Source organism: Oncorhynchus gorbuscha, linkage group LG23 (assembly GCF_021184085.1).
Source record: "Oncorhynchus gorbuscha isolate QuinsamMale2020 ecotype Even-year linkage group LG23, OgorEven_v1.0, whole genome shotgun sequence".
NCBI lineage: Eukaryota > Metazoa > Chordata > Actinopteri > Salmoniformes > Salmonidae > Oncorhynchus > Oncorhynchus gorbuscha.
Window position 1 is genome coordinate 8,264,377 of NC_060195.1, and position 21,877 is coordinate 8,286,253.

General features: G+C 45.6%; 1 protein-coding gene across 2 annotated transcripts in view; it reads left to right on the plus strand.

Annotated features, from left to right (window-relative positions):
• Window positions 1–12,478: 12,478 nt before the first annotated feature.
• The window catches only part of LOC124010775 (annexin A6-like), a 48,824-nt gene continuing 39,425 nt past the window's right edge, over window positions 12,479–21,877 (plus strand). For both annotated transcript variants that reach the window (XM_046323431.1, XM_046323432.1), the window contains exons 1-6: window positions 12,479–12,763; window positions 14,260–14,304; window positions 17,267–17,351; window positions 18,730–18,824; window positions 20,060–20,173; window positions 20,325–20,415. In XM_046323431.1, the coding sequence (XP_046179387.1) occupies window positions 14,296–14,304; window positions 17,267–17,351; window positions 18,730–18,824; window positions 20,060–20,173; window positions 20,325–20,415 (394 nt within the window). In that variant the 5' untranslated portion in view covers window positions 12,479–12,763; window positions 14,260–14,295. The remainder of the gene's footprint in view (window positions 12,764–14,259; window positions 14,305–17,266; window positions 17,352–18,729; window positions 18,825–20,059; window positions 20,174–20,324; window positions 20,416–21,877) is intronic.

Here is a 21,877-nt window from a genome sequence, read left to right on the forward strand (position 1 = left end):
CTGTACAATGGATGAATTGTATGGCCCAGAACATTGTGCTTTCCATTTATTAACAGTACTGACTGCTCAATAGATTTTGACTGGTTGCAGGTTCATATCAACAAAGAACAAGAATTACAGGATCACAGAGACAAAGGACAAGTTTGTGAGATGCAGAGTACAGTACTGCAAAAACAGGGGTACAAGGAGGAGGAAGAACAAAAAACTAAATTGCAAAGAGCAAAGCAGAGTAGTAATTTCTGATCAACGTTGAGCTACTATGATAGAACATGTTTTCGTTCATCAAAAGACAATGACGGAAAAATATGAATATTTTTTTAGATTAAAAATGTACTTCTCCCTAAGAATTGTATGTTTTGAACAATGTGTTTTCTATTTTTCGGTGTATTGTTTACTGACTGCTTGAGAGTGTATATATAATTTTGATCACTTCTTCTTTATGATTTGAGAGCAGTGTTTGATTTTGAACACAGGTAAAACTGTTTTGAGGTGAATGTTGACTGTCTGTCCACACAGTTTCTTTCTCAGGGCACACAACAACACACCCTGCATTGTTGCCCTGTCCCTATCATCTCAGTTAGGTCCCAGCCGACTCTGGAGACAAGGTTATGTTTTTCTCTGCAATGTAGTTCCCAGCCAGCTCTCTGTCAGCAGCTGAGAGGCAGCCCTAATGATCAACCCTGACAGATAATGTCAAAAGAATCACTATTAACTAATAGGTAATATCATAATTAGTAAAGAGGGGGGGTCGAGAGAGAGGTTAGAGAGTGAAAGAGAGAGACGGACAGAGAGAAAGAGAGACACTGAGAGAGAGAGAGAGAGAGAGAGAGAGAGAGAGAGAGAGAGAGAGAGAGAGAGAGAGAGAGAGAGAGAGAGAGAGAGAGAGAGAGAGAGAGAGAGAGAGACACTGAGAGAGAGAGAGAGAGAGAGAGAGAGAGAGAGACTGAGAGAGAGAGAGAGAGAGAGAGAGAGAGAGAGAGAGAGAGAGAGAGAGAGAGAGAGAGAGAGAGAGAGAGAGAGAGAGACACTGAGAGAGAGAGAGAGAGAGAGAGAGAGAGAGAGAGAGAGAGAGAGAGAGAGAGACACTGAGAGAGAGAGAGAGAGAGAGAGAGAGAGAGAGAGAGAGAGAGAGAGAGAGAGTGCAGCAGCAAGATTTGTGACCTGTTGCCACGAGAAAAGGGCAACCAGTGAAGAACACACACCATTGTAGACACAACCCATATTTATGCTTATTTATTTTATCATGTGTCCTTTACCATTTGTACATTGTTAAAACACTGTATATATATAATATGACATTTGTAATGTCTTTATTGTTTTGAAACGTCTGTATGTGTAATGTTTACTGTTAATTTTTATTGTTTATTTCACTTTATATATTCACTTTATATATTATCTACCTCACTTGCTTTGGCAATGTTAACACATGTTTCCCATGCCAATAAAGCTCTTGAATTGAATTGAATTGAATTGAATTGAGTGAGAGAAAGAAAGAAAGAAAGAGCGCGAGAGAGATTGAGAAAGAGAGAGAGTGTGAGCGAGCGAGCGAGAGAAAAAGAGAGAAGGGGACAAAGCTGCTTTCATGGCTTATAACGGGCTGTACACTCTTTGTGACTGTGGGGTTGTTTCGTTTTCTTTCCCCCTGAGCCTCCTCTCGTCTCCCATAAAGGGACTTCAGCCAACCCTAATCCCTCCTGACGTCCACCTCCCTACCCAGGGACGGACTGAGACCAGAAATCAACCCGGTTATTTCTAGCACACCAGACAATTTTGTTTTCTTTATTGAGGTTTTCCATTATTATCTAAATAATGAGAATTCAGCCCATCTGGCATTTCCCAACTGCCCTACGGCCAGTCAGTTTCTGTCACTACCCCGGCCCTGCCTCTCCACCCCCTGGCCCACCCCTGCGCTGCCTCTCCACCCCCTGGCCCACCCCTGCCCTGCCTCTCCACCCCCTGGCCCACCCCTGCCCTGCCTCTCCACCCCCTGGCCCACCCCTGCGCTGCCACTCCATCCCCTGGCCCACCCCTGCCCTGCCTCTCCACCCCCTGGCCCACCCCTGCCCTGCCTCTCCACCCCTGGCCCACCCCTGCCCTGCCTCTCCACCCCCTGGCCCACCCCTGCCCTGCCTCTCCACCCCCTGGCGCACCCCTGCACTGCCTCTCTCCACCCCTGGCCCACCCCTGGCCCACCCCTGCCCTGCCTCTCCACCCCTGTCCCACCCCTGCACTGCCTCTCCACCCCTGGCCCACCCCTGGCCCACCCCTGCCCTGCCTCTCCACCCCTGGCCCACCCCTGGCCCACCCCTGCCCTGCCTCTCCACCCCTGGCCCACCCCTGGCCCACCCCTGCACTGCCTCTCCACCCCTGGCCCACCCCTGGCCCACCCCTGCCCTGCCTCTCCACCCCCCTGTCCCACCCCTGCGCTGCCTCTCCACCCCCTGGCCCACCCCTGCCCTGCCTCTCCACCCCCTGGCCCACCCCTGCCCTGCCTCCCTCCCTCCCCCCTGGCCCACCCCTGCCCTGCCTCTCCACCCCCCACCCCTGGCCCACCCCTGCCCTGCCCACCCCGCCCTCTCCACCCCCCCACCCCTGGCCCACCCCTGGCCCACCCCGCACCTGCCCACCTGGCTCAGTACACGCCCGTGTACCTTTGACCAATCTACTCATGGCTCAGGCCTCCTGCCCCAGGGACCCATATATGCACAACTCAATAACACGGATAAGTTATTCAGACTACCAGTAATGATATTGGTAATGTTGAAACCGCAGAGGTGTGCTTCTGTGGATCAGACACACACACACACACACACACACACACACACACACACACACACACACACACACACACACACACACACACACACACACACACACACACACACACACACACACACACACACACACACACCAATATACACACACAACACACAAACATACAAATACACAAACACACAAGTACACACACATTGCTGCTGCTGTGGAAGAGAACAGTCATGGCTCTCACACACACACACATATACACACACACACACACATACACACTGCGGTGGAACAGAACTGTCATAGTTCGTGAGGAAGGTTTATAAGCAGAGAGAGATAGACAGAATCAAACTGAACCTCAGTAAAGTTCACATGGCACCCTATTCCCTTATAGTGCACTACTTTTGACCAGCGTCCTATGGGCCCGAGTCAAAAGTAGTGCACTATAAAGGGAATAGGGTGCCATTTGAGACCAGTCACTTCCCTGTGTGCTCAGACAGTGGGTTTTTAACATGGAGTGACAAGTAACAAGTCAACCTGACAGATTGTACATACAAAAATTCATTCAGGCAGGAAAAGTGCATATATATTTATAAATATCCCAAATTGAAAAGCTACTAAGCTCTCTCTCTCTCTCTCTCTCTCTCTCTCTCTCTCTCTCTCTCCTCTCTCTCTCCCCTCTCTCTCTCTCTCTCTCTCTCTCTCTCTCTCTCTCTCTCTCTCTCTCTCTCTCTCTCTCTCTCTCTCTCTCTCTCTCTCTCTCTCTCTCTCTTTAATCTTACTAGTTTACTGTCTCTCTTTTTTTCTCCCCAACAAACACCACTCTATAATACATACTTTGAATTAGAGCCTTTACCTTTTCTCAAATTGTCTCAAATTCGCCCAGACCAAGACTGCTATTTAATTCTTGTTGTTGTGTATCCCGAGTGGACGGACAAATATAACCACTGTCTGTGTTTACTCTTATGAGGGCAAAGTGATTTTTTACGGCCATATATACAGGGCCTGTTGTGTTACCCTCCTACTCACTAGATTTAGCGACAAAGTAGCCTTTCTGACTGGCTGCTGAGTCTGGCCCCGTTTGGCCCATAATGTCCTCATTATTACACACGGCCTGAGTCCCAAATGGCACCCTATTCCCTATGTAGGGCACTACTTTTGACCAGAGCCCTATTGTCAAACCACATAGGGAATAGGGTGCCATTTGTCACAGTCAGGACTACAGGGTGAGAACTGTGAACAAATCCCGTGCTGAATGTCACAAATTCTGTTCTGCTGTAAACTCTACTCTTTAGTTTTTTCTTGGTTGAACCCACATACTGTGGTCACACGGGGATTTTGTTTATTGATTAAAAAAGTGGGGCTTTTGTTTTGTGTTTTTTTGGGGGGCCGCGGGGGGGATGTCTTGTGACTTTGAGATAAAGTTGAACAAGTTGAGATACAGAAATGTGAGAGGGTGGGAACTCGTATCTGTCAAGGAATCTGATGACCTAGTCTATGTAATGCAGTTCTGAAGCAACAGAGAGCAGTATTTCAAATCAAAGTTCATTGGTCACATACACAGGTTTGCAGATGTTATCGCAGGTGCAGCGAAATGCTTATGTTTTTTTCTCCAACAGTGCAGTAATATCTAGCTATATACTAACCAAAACATTTTTAAAAAGCAAGAAATTAGTAAATATCAGAACGAGAAATGTCAGCTAGTGGTGACTGTTTAACAGTCTGATTACCTGGAGATCTATTTTTCAGTCTCTCAGTCCCAGCTTTGATGTACCTGCACTGCCTCCACCTTCAAGATGATTGTGGGGTGAATAACACTGAGGTGGCTGAGGTCATTGGTGATCTTCTTGACTTTCCTGTGACATCGGGTGCATGTGGGCGGTGCAGTTGCCGGAACCAGGTGGTGATACAGCCCCACAGAATGCTCTCAATGGTGTATCTGTAGAAGTTTGTGAGGGTCTTAGGTGCCAACCCGAATTTCCTCCACTGCGGCCCCCGTCGGTGTGGATGGAGGCGTGCTCTCTCGGCTGTCTACTGTAGTAGACTATCAGCGCATTGGTTTTGTTAACTTTGAGATAGAGGTTATTTTCCTGGCACCAAGACTACACCAGGGATTTCACCTCCTCCCTGTAGGCTGTCTCGTCGTAGTTGTTAATTAGGACCACCGCTGTTTGGTTGTAAGCAAACTTATTTAATAGAGTTGGAGATGTGGGGTAGGCCACGCAGTCATGGATGTGCAGTGCAACGGGCGATTGCGTCGTCAGTGGATCTGTTGGGGCGGTATGCAAATTGCAGTGGGTCTATGGTGTCGGGTAAGGTGGAGGTGATATGATCCCTAACTAGCCTCTCAAAGCACTTCATGATGACAGAAGTGATTGCTACAGGGGATTGACATTTTTATTACATTTTTTTTGTTATTAAAGTTGTATTTACCTTTTCCTTTTTTCCACAGAAAAAAACAAATAAAAATATAATAAAACAGTGCATTAAAACATTGAGCCTGACATCCAAGCATATCCTCCAACATATCACAGAGTCAAATATCATCTCACAAGCTTCAAAACAGAATTAAATGGGTTCACAAGCTACAGTACAGGACTAAATGGGTTCACAAGTAGAAGTAATCACCTCCCAGTCTTAGAAACATGACAAATACACGCCCAGCTTCTAGAACGTACATTTCTACCAGTGATCCTAGCAAGAATTTGCTCATAAGATGCCACCGCCAACATTGATTCTACACTGTTTCAGTGTAGGAGAGGCCCTTCCAGATTCTAAGGATTACTCTAGCTGCTGTAACCATACCGACGGTGATTCTATCCACGGTTTCAGAGTAGGAGTGAACCTTCCAGATTCTAAGGATTACTCTAGCTGCTGTAACCATACCGACGGTGATTCTATCCACAGTTTCTGAGTAGGAGTGAACCTTCCAGATTCTAAGGATTACTCTAGCTGCTGTAACCATACCGACGGTGATTCTATCCACAGTTTCTGAGTAGGAGTGAACCTTCCAGATTCTAAGGATTACTCTAGCTGCTGTAACCATACCGACGGTGATTCTATCCACGGTTTCTGAGTAGGAGTGAACCTTCCAGATTCTAAGGATTACTCTAGTTGCTGTAACCATACCGACTGTGATTCTATCCACGATTCTAAGTTTCTGCTGCTGTAACCATACCGTGATTCTATCCACGGTTTCTGAGTAGGAGTGAACCTTCCAGATTCTAAGGATTACTCTAGCTGCTGTAACCATACCGACGGTGATTCTATCCACGGTTTCTGAGTAGGAGTGAACCTTCCAGATTTTAAGGATTACTCTAGTTGCTGTAACCATACCGACGGTGATTCTATCCACGGTTTCTGAGTAGGAGTGAACCTTCCAGATTCTAAGGATTACTCTAGCTGTTGTAACCATACCGACGGTGATTCTATCCACGGTTTCTGAGTAGGAGTGAACCTTCCAGAGTCTAAGGAATGGTCTGTTTATACACGTCCATGTTCCCAGTACCCTGCCCTCGTTAAATGTGGTGGTTTGCGCTTTCGGTTTTGTGTGAATGTTGCCAGCTATTCACTGTTTCTGGTTTGGATAAATCCTAATCATTCCAGTAGGACACCTAGGTGTCTGGCTAGACTGCAAACTCTCTGTAAACTCTCCTTCCAGACCCACATCAAACATCTCCAATCGAAAATCAAATCAAGAGTCGGCTTTCTATTCCGCAACAAAGCCTCCTTCACTCACGCTGCCAAGCTTACTCTAGTAAAACTGACTATCCTACCGATCCTCGACTTCGGCGATGTCATCTACAAAATGGCTTCCAACACTCTACTCAGCAAACTGGATGCAGTCTATCACAGTGCCATCCGTTTTGTCACTAAAGCACCTTATACCACCCACCACTGCGACTTGTATGCTCTAGTCGGCTGGCCCTCACTACATATTCGTCGCCAGATCCACTGGCTCCAGGTCATCTACAAGTCCATGCTAGGTAAAGCTCCGCCTTATCTCAGTTCACTGGTCACGATGGCAACACCCATCCGTAGCACGCGCTCCAGCAGGTGTATCTCACTGATCATCCCTAAAGCCAACACATCATTTGGCCGCCTTTCGTTCCAGTACTCTGCTGCCTGTGACTGGAACGAACTGCAAAAATCGCTGAAGTTGGAGACTTTTATCTCCCTCACCAACTTCAAACATCAGCTATCCGAGCAGCTAACCGATCGCTGCAGCTGTACATAGTCTATAGGAAAATAGCCCACCCATTTTCACCTACCTCATTCCCATACTGTTTTTATACTATTATTTATTAAATTTATTATTTTATTTATTTTTCTGCTCTTTTGCACACCAATATCTCTACCTGTACATGACCATCTGATCACTTATCACTCCAGTGTTAATCTGCAATATTGTATTATTCGCCTACCTCCTCATGCCTTTTGCACACATTGTATATAGACTGCCCATTTTTTTCTACTGTGTTATTGACTTGTTAATTGTTTATTCCATGTGTAACTCTGTGTTGTCTGTTCACACTGCTATGCTTTATATTGGCCAGGTCGCAGTTGCAAATGAGAACTTGTTCTCAACTAGCCTACCTGGTTAAATAAAGGTGAAATAAATAAATAAATAAAATCTTCTACGCACTTCCTGATGAACTCAGTCACAGAGTCAGTGTATACATCTATACTAATGTTATTCCCAAATGTGACCCGGAACTTTTCCCAGTCCGGGTGATCAGATTAGTCTTGAAGAATAGATTCTGATTGTTCAGACCATCTTTGAACAGTCCTTATCACGAGTGTTTCTAGTTTAAGTTTCTGCTTATAGGTGGGGAGGAGCAGAATCGAGGCGTGATCTGATTTGCTGAAGGGAGGGAGGGGGAGGGTACTCGTAGATGTCTCAGAATGTAGAGTAACAATAGGTCAAGCATGTTCTATTTGCGTGTAACACGAGATGTGTTGGTAGAATTTCGGGAGCGTTTTCCTCAGATTTCATTTATTAAAGTCCAAAGCTACAATAAATACAGCCTCAGGATATGCAGTTTCCAGTTTGTGCGAAGTCCACTGTAGTTCTTTGAGAGGGGTTGCAGTGTCGGCTTGGGGGTGAATATACACAGCAGTGACAATAACCAAAGAAAATTATCTTGGGATGTAATGTGGTCGGCATTTGATGGTGAGACATTCACACCATGAATTGTTAATCATTACATACCCTTCCACTTTTGTTTTCACAGAGAGTATATTTACAGCCCCTTATGTCTCTCTAAAAGGTGATCCTCGCCCTGAGCTCGTCTCTTTTGAATCCAGGTCAGGGAAGTAGAATTCCTGGTTGGATTTCCGGTGATTGACCGCCGATCTAATGTCCAAAAATGTATTTTCGGCTGTAGTAAATAATACTAGAAACGTTTTGAGCAAATAAGGTAAGAAATAACACACACACAAAAAAAGTACAAATTCTGCAAAGTTTGCTAGGAGTTAGGAATAGGGTAACCGTGTCTGTCGGCTCCATCTTGCATATATAACATCTCAGGGATCACATTGCTGTGTAATCTGGCTAACTATAAGAGGAGAAAATAGCCTTGGGCGTCTGTAGTAGATAGCTACTTTATTTGTTGTTTAACCATGACAGTAATCCAGGACATAGTTTCACATTCTGCTCAGGGAAAAGCAGAGAAAAACATTCTCATCTTTCCCTGGGATGTGATTGAAAGGTATTACAGTTACTGCATACAGTGGCTGATTAACTAATCTTATAAAAAGTCTCAAAATGCCATCATACTTTGGCGGGGGTTGGGAACATTTTCATCTCCAAATTCTGTCTACCCTGTTTGTGCTGTGAGGTGCATAACCAGGAAAGCCAGGTGTCTTCTGGGAAGCTAACAGGGGAGAAGTAGTGGCCAGTATTGCTGGCAGTGATGTAAATACAGTCATGATCCAGCTATGAGGGGTGTCAATATCTCTATTTCTCTCTCTTTCTGATTCCCACTGTCCCACACACTCTAATCTCCCGTGGGCAGATGATGCGTGTAGACGAAGAATCTGCCGGGTCTGAATGGGATGCATGAGACAACTGCGATAGCAACATTTTTGGCAAAATCAACCATCACCGCAGTAAAAAAATAAAAATAAAAAAGAGGGCTTGCAATTTCAACCAATCATCGTACATTTACGGCATAATGTGGTTCAATCAACCAATCATCTTTTACATTTACCGCATAATGTGGTTCAATCAACCAATCAACCACACGTCAACAAACTTTTTCCCTCGTCAGCGCATTTTCTCAACAAATTTGGACAAAATCATTGCAAATTGCCATGCAAAATGTCAGTATTGCGGCACAAAAATCTAGCATTTTATCCCGCAAATATCACAAAACATGTCAGTGAAATCCAAGAGGGATAACAGCATTAGTTCTGTTTTGGGGTTTTCATGGTTATTTGGATGTGTGAGGATTGGACAAAGGCTGTGTTTAGGGTGGCTTCATGTGTTCTTGTGGGAAATGGGAAACTGGGAAGTCTGACATGATTGTGTTCACGTGCCTTTGAAACACTTGTTCAACCACTAAGATTTTAACTAAGATTTGAACTTGCAACCTTCCGGTTACTAGTCCAACGGTCTAACCACCCTGCCGCCTAATTATGCAGCTGACCAAATTACACAAGATTTTACTTCTGGGTAATGAGAACAGTAATTACACACACTCTGATCTCTCTTCCCGTTCTCTCTCTCTCTCTCTCTCTCTCTCTCTCTCTCTCTCTCTCTCTCTCTCTCTCTCTCTCTCTCTCTCTCTCTCTCTCTCTCTCCCCTCACTCTCTTTCTCTCTCTCTCACTCACTCTCTCTCCCCTTGTCTCTTTCCTTCCCCTCTATCTCTCTCCCGTCTATCTTTTTCTCTCACACTCTACCCCTTTCCCGTTCTCTCTCCCTCACTCTCGCTTTTCTCTCTCACTCCCCCTCTCCTATTCTCCCAAGTTCTGATCTCTCTGCCCCTCCCCCTCTCTGTCACTCTCGCTCTCCTCCTCTCCCTCTCTCTCCCCTCTCTCCCCCTTTTTCCCTCTTGCTCTCTCCCTCGTTCTCTTTCCCCCCCTCTCCCTCTCCCCTCTCCCTCTCTCCCTCTTTCTCTCTCCCACTCTCCCTCTCTCCAGTATAGCTTTACATTACCCTCTGACCAGAATGGCTCCCACCACAGCCAGCAGAGACAGAAATAGCACTGTCACAATCTCTCACACAGAATGCTCAGCTCTGGCAAAGTCACAAACCGGTAGGCCTCACAGCTCACACACACACACCAGTCATACCTCTCTCTCTCTCTCTCTCTCTCTCTCTCTCTCTCTCTCTCTCTCTCTCTCTCTCTCTCACTAAGGTTCAAACTGTTATAACAGCAGAATAGTAGATCTGAATATGCTTGTACAGAAGGCCCTGCATGTTGTTTCAATGTTTCAATACGGGCTCCTCAGCATAACCTAACATGATTGCAACATTCACTCTGGTGGAGGTGGCTCCTCTGCATGCAACCTGGACTCAGAGGTAGACGTAACATAATACACATAATTTAAATCAGGTTCATTTTAGTTTTGAATTAAAGTTGAAAATAGGTATTTTCCGGACATTGAAAATACATATTTTCTGGACGTTGAAATCAGTTTCATTTTCGGGTTCTGAATGAAAGTTGAAAAAACATAATTTACAAATGTTGAAAATACTTGTTTTTTTGGTCATTCGTTCTATGGATATTTCAACTGCACACAAAGTACGTTCTCAGTGATTAATAATGTTTTATAGCCATCACTAGCAAATTAGAGGCTGTTTGCTGCCTATTAACATAGACTTGAAATCACTGGCCTCTTTAATAAATGGAACACTAGTCACTTTAATAATGTTTACATATCTTGCATTACTCATCTCATGTGTATACGCTGTATTCTATTGTATTCTACTGTATCTTAGTCTATGCTGCTCTGACTTTGCTCATCCACATACACTACCGGTCAAAAGTTCCTACTCATTCAAGGTTTTTTCTTTATATTTACTATTTTCTAAATTGTAGAATAATAGTGAAGACTTCAAAACGATGAAACAACACATATGGAAAAGTGTTAAACAAATCAAAATATAGTTTATATTTGAGTTTCTTCAAATAGCTTCCCTTTGTCTTGACAGCTTTTGCACAGTCTCGGCATTCTCTCAACCACAGATTGTCCCTTAGTTCCCTTTTTTTAATCAAGGTGGAGACTAAGTAACATCAAATGTCCTTCTAAGTTCTTAGTACTGAACAAAACAACAAGTTCTTAGTACTGGAGGCAAAGTGCTGTCAAAGGATGTGTGGGGTTAGGGGCTCCCGAGTGTTGCACTTCATCTCAGTGCAAGAGGAGCCACTACAGTCCCTGGTTCAAATCCAGGCTGTATCACAATGGACCACAATTGGGAGAGTCCCATAGGGCAGCGCAGCGTCGTCCGGGTTTGGCTGGGTGAGGCCATCATTGTAAATAACTGACTTTCCTGGTTAAAGGTAAATGATGTCGCACCTATCCTGAGATGGTATATTACCCAGAGGCCCACTCTACCCAGTGGGGTTCCTCTCTATTCACTTTGTGGGTGGTGGGAGCCGCTCCCCGTATCAATACGTTTTTAATAAAGTAAATATCCTCATAGGTGATTGACATTGTCTCTCCTCATTATGGGTCATTTTAAATATCCACTACACCCAACCGGACAATAGTGTGCAAATGCAACCCGCAATTCAGGGCGTTTAGAGCATCCCATTGGTCCCTGGATGGTCCCTGGATGGTCCCTGGATGAACATTACACATTTGAATGTGGGTCAAAAGGGAAATAAAAGTATTATCTGAGTTTTCTCGCGCCCCCGCCTCCCAGAGTCCTCCTTGCTAGCTAGTGGGAGTGACACCGGTAGACAGTGTCCTTCGCTCCTACCTGCTGAACACCTGCATTAACAGAACTGCTGGAAAACAGTGCCCGAAAGGCGGGGGCAAAGGACACTGTCTACCGGTCACCCCCACCTACCTACCGCTAGCACAGCAGGCACCGTGTGTTAGCTAACTAGTTAGCTTGCTAGTTACGCCATGTGCTAGCTTGCTAGTTACACCATGTGCTGGCTTGCTAGTTACACCATGTGCTGGCTTGCTAGTTACACCATGTGCTAGCTTGCTAGTTACACCATGTGCTAGCTTGCTAGTTAGCTAGCACATAGTGTTGCCTCTGCCTCCCGCCTGCTGTGTTCCCGGAGAAAACAGTGCCCAACAGGCGGGGACGAAGGACACTGTCTACCAGTCGCCTGCTAGTTAGCTAGCTAGTACACAGTGTCGATTCCGCCTGCTGTGTACCGGACCAGCTGGCAGTGTCCTTCGCTCCTGCCTGCCGAACACCTGACCTCGTAGTCATTAACAGAACTGCAGGAAAACAGTGCCCGACAGGCTGGGTGGAAGGACACTATCTACCGGTGTATGGCTTACTAGCTACCATTGTCACCCCCACCCCTTCTACTGTGAACGTTATTGTGCATTAAAGCCACCTCCTGTAGTGGACTGGCCCCACCTCCCTCCTGTCCTAGCTTAGAAATGGACCAATAGAAGTATAAAGAGGGTTTCCAGCACGTGCCAGAATTCCCACATGCAGGAACACCCTGAATTGCTGGCTGCAATTACATCCCTCTTTGACCTGACAGGACCAGAAATAAGTCCTAAAGAAGGTCCATGCTTAGTGGGTATTTGGAGCGTCCAGAAAGACCAAACAGCACAAGTAAATGAGTTGTTCACATCTTTGTTAATTTACCGTAAACACCATTTTTATTCAGTGTGGAAGGGCTCGCTGTTTGAAAGGGAAACTCTTTTTTGACGCACTGCCGGTGAGCGCCGCAGTTATTACGTCAGCTCGAGGACAGTGAATAAGACAGCTGGCTGTTTCAACACCGGGCAAAACGCAGGAGAGAGGAGGTCAACACTGCGCCGTGGGTTGATTTGGATCAAATTAGTTCTGTAAAAGAGGTGAGTTTGCATTTTGCATTGTAACGAGTTTCCTATAGTGTCAAATGCTCAACAATATAGGCAAAGATAATGTTGTCGCAAGTCATTTAAAGACAATAACGGAGCTATAACGGTTTGTTTAGGCTATGATTAGCCTAGCCCAAGCCTATTATAGCAAGTTTGTGAAATGAGAGTAATAAACAGACATACTGTCCCATTTTACAAACCAAGAAGTATAAAGAACAACATAGAGATAAGGATGTTGTAAATGTAAAGCAATGGATTGAGCATAGACATGAGTCATGTCTATTGACATTGATGTCCATTGTGTAAATAGTCAAATTCTAAGTTATGTGTTTTTAGACAGAATAAAATAAATACATTATTTTCTAAAGTTTTAAGCTTTATGAATATGAAGGTGTATAATTTGTTTGGGGTGGGAGCCTGAGAGATGGGGTGTGGTCGTGGACATTCTGTGGCTATAGGGATTGTGGATCAAACTATTTTAGGAGACTGAACACTGCTGTGGGCTTATCTTAAACAAACTAAGATACCTTTCTTAGATTGTTTATCTCATATCCTCACTAATGGAGAAACTCTCAGAAATCCTACAATTGACTGCAATACTGCGTGCTAGCTTGTCCTCACTGAGTGCTTCTCCTGCGCTATATCTTTATGAGAATCTGAATGACTTTTCATCTCATTTGGAAAGTCCAACAGCATTCCCTTTACTGATACACAAATTCTTAAGCTACACAGTTTTTCCATCTACTGTAGAATCCATCATCATAGACCGTGTGGGGCTTTGGTTCAAAGTTGAGATGCTTCAAAACAGTTCAACAAGAGTGTCAGAACAAGTTTAACCCAACCGTACCTTTGTAAAAGTAGATGTTTGATTATTAGATGTTCTGTGTCTCTTTCTCCACCTCACCAGATGCTAAAGCTAACGACCACTCTGAAAGGGAACCCTGTAGTCTTACTGAAGTGCAGGAGAGAGGCAGCCAACATGTTTCCTGCAGAAAACGTGGCTCTGCTTTATAACCACTAGGCCATAAGCCAACCACCCTACATTTACCCTGAACGCGTCAGCATGTGGGTGGGCCCCCGTTGTGTCTTCTCCCTGTATAATCCTATCGCAAGTCTACTAGTGACTTTTATTATGAAACAGTGTTTTGATCTTTCAATGCAGTCTTCTCTAGTGCAGGTTCTGTGGATGGTGTTGTGCTGAAACCTGACCACCACCATTCAATGACATATAGCATCTCTTTGTTCATCCGGCCACACATGTGGATCACAATCATATCATGTAAACATTGACAGTCAGGATCGATAAGATGGCACAGCCAGAAGAGGACTGGCCACCCCTTGGTTTCTGTAAAAAGCTCTTTGTGACAACTGCGAGTTGTAAAAAGGGCTCCATAAATACATTTGATTGGTTGATATTGATACCATCTTAAACAGAATGTCAACACGTTTCTCTGTTCTCATTTCTGCTTCGTATATATCTTGTCTTGCAGGTTGATTGTTTCCTGCATATCCTTAAAAGACCAAATATGGAAATGGTAAGTCAAAATCATAATCCCGTGTCTGCCATTCTCTCAGTGCTATGTGTAGCTACAGTAGATCTATAAGGAGAAACGTATCCTATTCCATAATGACTGTATGATAATGAGGTAAGGACAGAGGAGGGGTCAGATGAGCAGTCATCAGCCAGTCTGTTTATTGTAATGGCAGCAGTATAAGGAGTCTCTTCCCTCTGGCAACCTGGACATACTATTGACAGACACACAGAGAGCTCCGGAAGGCATACGGTAGGCCTACTCCTTTATCTAATGCCAAGCCTCGGACACACAGGTTCCGCTCACGTAAGCTCTGAAAGTCCAGTCAACAAGAGGAGATTTGCAAGGATGGCCCAAAACCATGTCCAAAGATGGCCCTGCTAGACTATTTAATATCAAAACCATGTCCAAAGATGGCCCTGCTAGTGTAACCGATGTGAAATGGCTAGCTAGTTAGCGGTGGTGCGCGCTAATAGTGGTTCAATCGGTGACGTCACTCGCCCTGAGACTTGAAGCCGCGGCTTTTGTGGAGCGATGGGTAACGATGCTTTGTGGGTGTCAGTTGTTGGTGTGCGCAGAGCGTCCCTGGTTCGAGCCCGGGTAGGGGCGAGGGGACAGACTAAAGCTATGCTGTTACACTAGACTATTTAATATCAAAACCATGAGTAGCAAGAGTAGCAGGACAAACGACAAGTTAGCCACATAGCACAGACAGACTGGTGCCAAGGATAGTGCAGTGTCTGGATGGAAGTTGCGAGCAGCCAATCACTGCTGTAGTTTAGTTTTATCATCAAAACAAATAGCTCTAGTATTTCACTGGTATCATCTGAACATACTGTGCTTATTTGCTGCTTGAACAGTTTGCTGAAAAGACCGTTGCTATAGGCCCGTTGGTTTGGTCCTGTCGCTATGTGGGTGGGACCTCCCAGCTGTCCTGGGGAGTGATGGTCTCTAAGGTAGAGCTGTAGTAGGGGCACATCTGAGCATGGGCAGTGGCCTCCATGGCTATCTGGCTGGATTTCTGGGTAGGAGACATTGGCTGTGTGCCTCAATGCAGCAGAAAGAATCTCCACAGAAACAACAGCTGAATGGATCTGTTTGTCACATACAGGATAAGAAATACACATCAGATATAGGCTAGGAATTCTTCAAGACAGATCTGTAGTCTCTGAGCTGTTTATTTGGTTCTTGTTTACCACGTGATCTTCAACGTGTATTTTCACGTCATATGAACTCCGGTATTTTCCGCACTGAATATTTGATTGAATTGCAGCCCTGGTGACTATTGTGTTTTATTGTTACCATGTTGATTTGAAGTCAGCTTCTCTGAAGCCGTGTCAGACCCCTGCAGAGTGAGCAGGCCTCTGTGTGTGTAACCTGACTCCCCGTTCCTCCCTGCACACACGCTGCTGTTCTGGAGGGGGCAGCTGTAGGCAGGGGGCAGACTGGTGTCAGCTGTCTGTCTGCCTGTCAACCCTCTGCTCAGGGCAGGCTCGGCCACAGAGACTGCAGCCACAGCCCCTTCCTGCTCCCTGTTCACCCACACAGCCACTTCCTGCTCCCTGTACACCCACACAGCCCCTTCCTGCTCCCTGTACACCCACACAGCCCCTTCCTGCTCCCTGTTCACCCACACAGCCCCTTCCTGCTCCCTGTTCACCCACACAGCCCCTTCCTGCTCTCTGTACACCCACACAGCCACTTCCTGCTCCCTGTACACCCACACAGCCCCTTCCTGCTCCCTGTTCACCCACACAGCCCCTTCCTGCTCCCTGTTCACCCACACAGCCCCTTCCTGCTCCCTGTTCACCCACACAGCCCCTTCCTGCTCCCTGTACACCCACACAGCCCCTTCCTGCTCCCTGTTCACCCACACAGCCCCTTCCTGCTCCCTGTTCACCCACACAGCCCCTTCCTGCTCCCTGTACACCCACACAGCCCCTTCCTGCTCCCTGTTCACCCACACAGCCCCTTCCTGCTCCCTGTTCACCCACACAGCCCCTTCCTGCTCTCTGTACACCCACACAGCCACTTCCTGCTCCCTGTACACCCACACAGCCCCTTCCTGCTCCCTGTACACCCACACAGCCCCTTCCTGCTCCCTGTTCACCCACACAGCCCCTTCCTGCTCCCTGTTCACCCACACAGCCCCTTCCTGCTCCCTGTACACCCACACAGCCCCTTCCTGCTCCCTGTTCACCCACACAGCCCCTTCCTGCTCCTGTTCACCCACACAGCCCCTTCCTGCTCCCTGTACACCCACACAGCCCCTTCCTGCTCCCTGTTCACCCACACAGCCCCTTCCTGCTCCCTGTTCACCCACACAGCCACTTCCTGCTCCCTGTTCACCCACACAGCCCCTTCCTGCTCCCTGTTCACCCACACAGCCACTTCCTGCTCCCTGTTCACCCACACAGCCCCTTCCTGCTCCCTGTTCACCCACACAGCCCCTTCCTGCTCCCTGTTTACCCACACAGCCCCTTCCTGCTCCCTGTACACCCACACAGCCCCTTCCTGCTCCCTGTTCACCCACACAGCCACTTCCTGCTCCCTGTTCACCCACACAGCCCCTTCCTGCTCCCTGTACACCCACACAGCCCCTTCCTGCTCCCTGTACACCCACACAGCCCCTTCCTGCTCCCTGTTCACCCACACAGCCACTTTCTGCTCCCTGTACACCCACACAGCCCCTTCCTGCTCCCTGTTCACCCACACAGCCCCTCAAAGGCCATCATATACTCCAACACAGCCCACAAACACACCCATAACCCCTCACTTCCCTGTGACTTTAATTAAACCTGGGACAGGCCCAGAGCAAATCCTGGCCCCTCATTCATTCTTCTGTGCCGAACTAGTCATACCAAGCTTCCAGTTGACTCAATCAACCTTTGCTCTGAAACTCATTGTTATGTTCTTTAACAACTGACCTGATTAAGTGAATAAAATATCCTGAATATTTTTCTAGGGGTTCCGAGGCACAGTAACCGATGCTCCAGACTTTGATGCCAGTGCAGATGCTGAGACTCTCTACAATGCCATGAAAGGCATTGGTGAGTAACAATGTAGCTACACTCAGTATCCACTTTAGGGCAGGGGCCACTAGCCTGGTTAAACCAAACAGAACACTGCACTGCACTTTGTTTCAGTTTACAACTCCAACACCAGTATTCACGGCTGTTTAGAACAGGGCTGATTTAACCCTGTTCCTGGAGAGATACCATCCTATAGGTTAACTCCAACCCTGTTCCTGGAGAGATACCATCCTATAGGTTAACTCCAACCCTGTTCCTGGAGAGATACCATCCTATAGGTTAACTCCAACCCTGTTCCTGGAGAGATACCATCCTATAGGTTATCACTCCAACCCTGTTCCTGGAGAGATACCATCCTATAGGTTAACTCCAACCCTGTTCCTGGAGATACCATCCTATAGGTTAACTCCAACCCTGTTCCTGGAGAGATACCATCCTATAGGTTAACTCCAACCCTGTTCCTGGAGAGATACCATCCTATAGGTTAACTCCAACCCTGTTCCTGGAGAGATACCATCCTATAGGTTAACTCCAACCCTGTTCCTGGAGAGATACCATCCTATAGGTTAACTCCAACCCTGTTCCTGGAGAGATACCATCCTATAGGTTAACTCCAACCCTGTTCCTGGAGAGATACCATCCTATAGGTTAACTCCAACCCTGCTCCTGGAGATACCATCCTATAGGTTAACTCCAACCCTGTTCCTGGAGAGATACCATCCTATAGGTTAACTCCAACCCTGTTCCTGGAGAGATACCATCCTATAGGTTAACTCCAACCCTGTTCCTGGAGAGATACCTATCCTATAGGTTAACTCCAACCCTGTTCCTGGATAACTACCCTCCTGTAGGTTTTAACTACAACCCTGTTCCTGGAGAGAAACCCTCCTGTAGGTTAACTCCAACCCTGTTCCTGGAGAGATACCGTCCTGTAGGTTTTCACTCCAACCCTGTTCCTGGAGAGGTACCATACTGTAGGTTTTAACTCCAACCCTGTTCATGGAGAGATACTGTCCTGTAGGTTTTAACTCCAACCCTGTTCCTGGAGAGCTACCATCCTGTAGCTTTTAACTCCAACCCTGTTCCTGGAGAGAGACCCTCCTGTAGGTTTTCACTCCAACCCTGTTCCTGGAGAGTTACCCTCCTGTAGGTTTTCACTCTAACCCTAATCTAGCACACCTGATTCTGGTAATTAGCTGGTTGATAAGAATCAGTTTAGTTACAACGGGCGTTGGAGCAAAAATCTAGAGGAGGGTAGCTCATTGGAATAGATTAGAATCAGTCTATTTCAGTAGTGTAGCTCTCCAGCAACAGGATTGGACAGCCCTGGCTGACAAGGTTCTAAAGTCAAATGTTACTAATGATGTTACTGATGATCTTCCTCTGTGCTCTGCAGGCAGCGACAAGGAGGCCATCTTGGATCTGGTCACTGGCCGAAGCAATGCTCAGAGACAGGAGATTGTACAGGCGTACAAGTCTAGCTATGGGAAGGTACAGGAACATCACATCATAACATCTAACATCACATCTATCATCACGTTTCTGTACCTTTCCAGAGCTGGACCTGGATTTCATTGAAATAATTTTTTATTTTTTATTTTTTTGGGGGGGGGATTAATGTACATAAACATCACTATATATCAGAAAGTACCCATTGTTACTTTGACCCACTCTATGATCTATAGTTAATACCAGGTAAATACTGGATCAGTACCAGCTAAAACCACGGTGTAAAATGTAGCTATACCACAAATTGCACAATTCAGTGTGCCATTTATTAGCAGGTACAATACATTCTTAGTTAAATTCCAGAGGTGCATGCATCAGTTTGTGAACATTAGCTAACGTTAGCTAACATTTCCCATTTGTGTTGTTCAATGCTAACGTTAGCTAACATTTCCCATTTGTGTTGTTATATGCTAACGTTAGCTAACATTTCCCATTTGTATTGTTCTATGCTAACGTTAGCTAACATTTCCCATTTGTGTTGTTATATGCTAACGTTAGCTAACATTTCCCATTTGTATTGTTCTATGCTAACGTTAGCTAACATTTCCCATTTGTATTGTTCTATGCTAACGTTAGCTAACATTTCCCATTTGTGTTGTTCTATGCTAACGTTAGCTAACATTTCCCATTTGTGTTGTTCTATGCTAACGTTAGCTAACATTTCCCATTTGTGTTGTTATATGCTAACGTTAGCTAACATTTCCCATTTGTGTTGTTATATGCTAACGTTAGCTAACATTTCCCATTTGTATTGTTCTATGCTAACATTAGCTAACATTTTCCATTTGTGTTGTTTTGTGCTAATTTGTGCTAATAATACCTATAATAATGTAACCCTGTAGGCTTTTCCCATTACATGTAGTAGGAATAGCAACGTCATTTGCAGTTTGACTATTATCCCTAAACTGCCTCAGTTATCCTTACAAAAAATGATCTGTTTAATGTTTCACTGTAACATTTTGGAATATTCATTCAAATCGTTCAACTGAAATTGTTGCTAAGTAACATGTTTGCCGCTAACAGAAGCGTTGTTGAACTCACTATACTCTACTGAGCACGTTGTGTCACAAATCATGACAGGATACCTTCAAAACAGACACTTTCTAATTGTGTTGAATTCTTTAAGGTAAGTTTGTCCAGTCAATTTGAAATTCACAATTCAGTGTGCGCACACACCGTGAGAGGGTAACTTCCTAACAGACGTCTCTGTTCCCCAGGACCTGATAGATGACCTGAAGTATGAGCTGACGGGGCATTTTGAACGTCTGATCGTCAGTCTGATGAGACCCCAGGCCTACCATGACGCCAAAGAGATCCACGATGCCATCAAAGTAAGATAATGTCTTCGAGATTTTGGAAGTAAAAAGTTAAGAAACAGGAAAATGATCAGAATTGAGAATACCCACATCGGACACCAACTGTTACACAGTCCAGTTAGTAACTTGTGCCATTCTGTATTTAATGTAATGCTTTATTTCTAAGGGGGCAGGAACAGATGAGAAGTGCCTGATTGAAGTCTTGGCCTCGAGGAACAACCAACAGATACACGACCTGGTGGAGGCATACAAGGATGGTAAGATATATTTCCTCCTCCCATTAGAATAGATAGTAAGATATATTTCCTATCTCCCATTAGAAGTATTAGAAGCTGAATGGTGGAGATGCCTGCAGATCTATGATCTATAGGTAAAGACAAATACATATAACATACACCATATGATAATAATAATAATAATAATAATCTATTATTATAGCATTTTTTATTACAAACTCAAAGAGCTTTAAGCAACAACCTTTTTTTTTTAATATACAATTTATAAAAACCAAAACAGATAGTTCATGACCGATAATATAATAACAATAATATATGCCATTTAGCAGACGCTTTTATCCAAAGCGACTTACAGTCATGTGTGCATACATTCTACGTATGGGTGGTCCCGGGGATCGAACCCACTACCCTGGCGTTACAAGCGCCATGCTCTACCAACTGAGCTACAGAAGGACCGAGCATGGCAGGTAGTTAATGGCTTGAGATAGTCGGCACCCGGAGGAAGGCTAGAGTAGAGGCAGTTCAGAGGTGAAACAGAGGGGTAGCTGGCTAAGTAGTTTGATCACCCTTTTGTTGCTGAGAATTTTGCTGCACAACAGGAAATGCAAACGTGTAGTGTATTCAAGGCTTCTGAAGTTTGTAATTTCCACTTGAATTCCCATTTCCTGTTGCCGCAGCAGGACATCCTCTACAGAAGTATGTGGGCACCCCTTCAAATTAGTGGATTTGGCTATTTTAGCCACACCCGTTGCTGACAGGTGTATAAAATCGAGCACACAGCCATGCAATCTCCATAGACAAACATTAGCTGTAAAAATGGCCTTTACTGACGAGCTCAGTGACTTTCAACGTGGCACCGTCACAGGATGCCAACTTTCTAACAAGACAGTTCATCAAATTTTCGTCCCTGCTGGAGCTGCCCGGGTCAACTGTAAGTGCTGTTATTGTGAAGTGGAAACGTCTAGGAGCAACAATGGCTTAGGCCACAGAAGCTCACAGAAAGGGTGCTGAAGCGTGCAGCGCGTAAAAATCGCCTGTCCTCGGTTGTAACACTCACTATCGAGTTACAAACTGCCTCTGGAACTCAACTTCAGCACAAGAACTGCTTCTCGGGGGCTTCATGAAATGGGTTTCCATGGCCGAGCAGCCACACACAAGCCTAAGATCACTATGCGCAATGCCAAGCGGCTGGACTCGGAGCAGTGGAATCTTGTTCTCTGGAGTGATTAATTACGCTTCACCATATGGCAGCCCGATGGACGAATCTGGGTTTGGCAGATGCCAGGAGAACGCTACCTGCCCCAATACATAGTGCCAACTGTAAAGTTTGGCGGGGGAGGAATAATGGTCTGGGGTTGTTTTCATGGTTCGGACTAGGCCCCTTAGTTCCAGTGAAGGGAAATCTTAATGCCACAGCATATAATGACGATTCTGTGCTTCTAACTTTGTGGCAACAGTTTGGGGAAGGCCCTTTCCTGTTTCA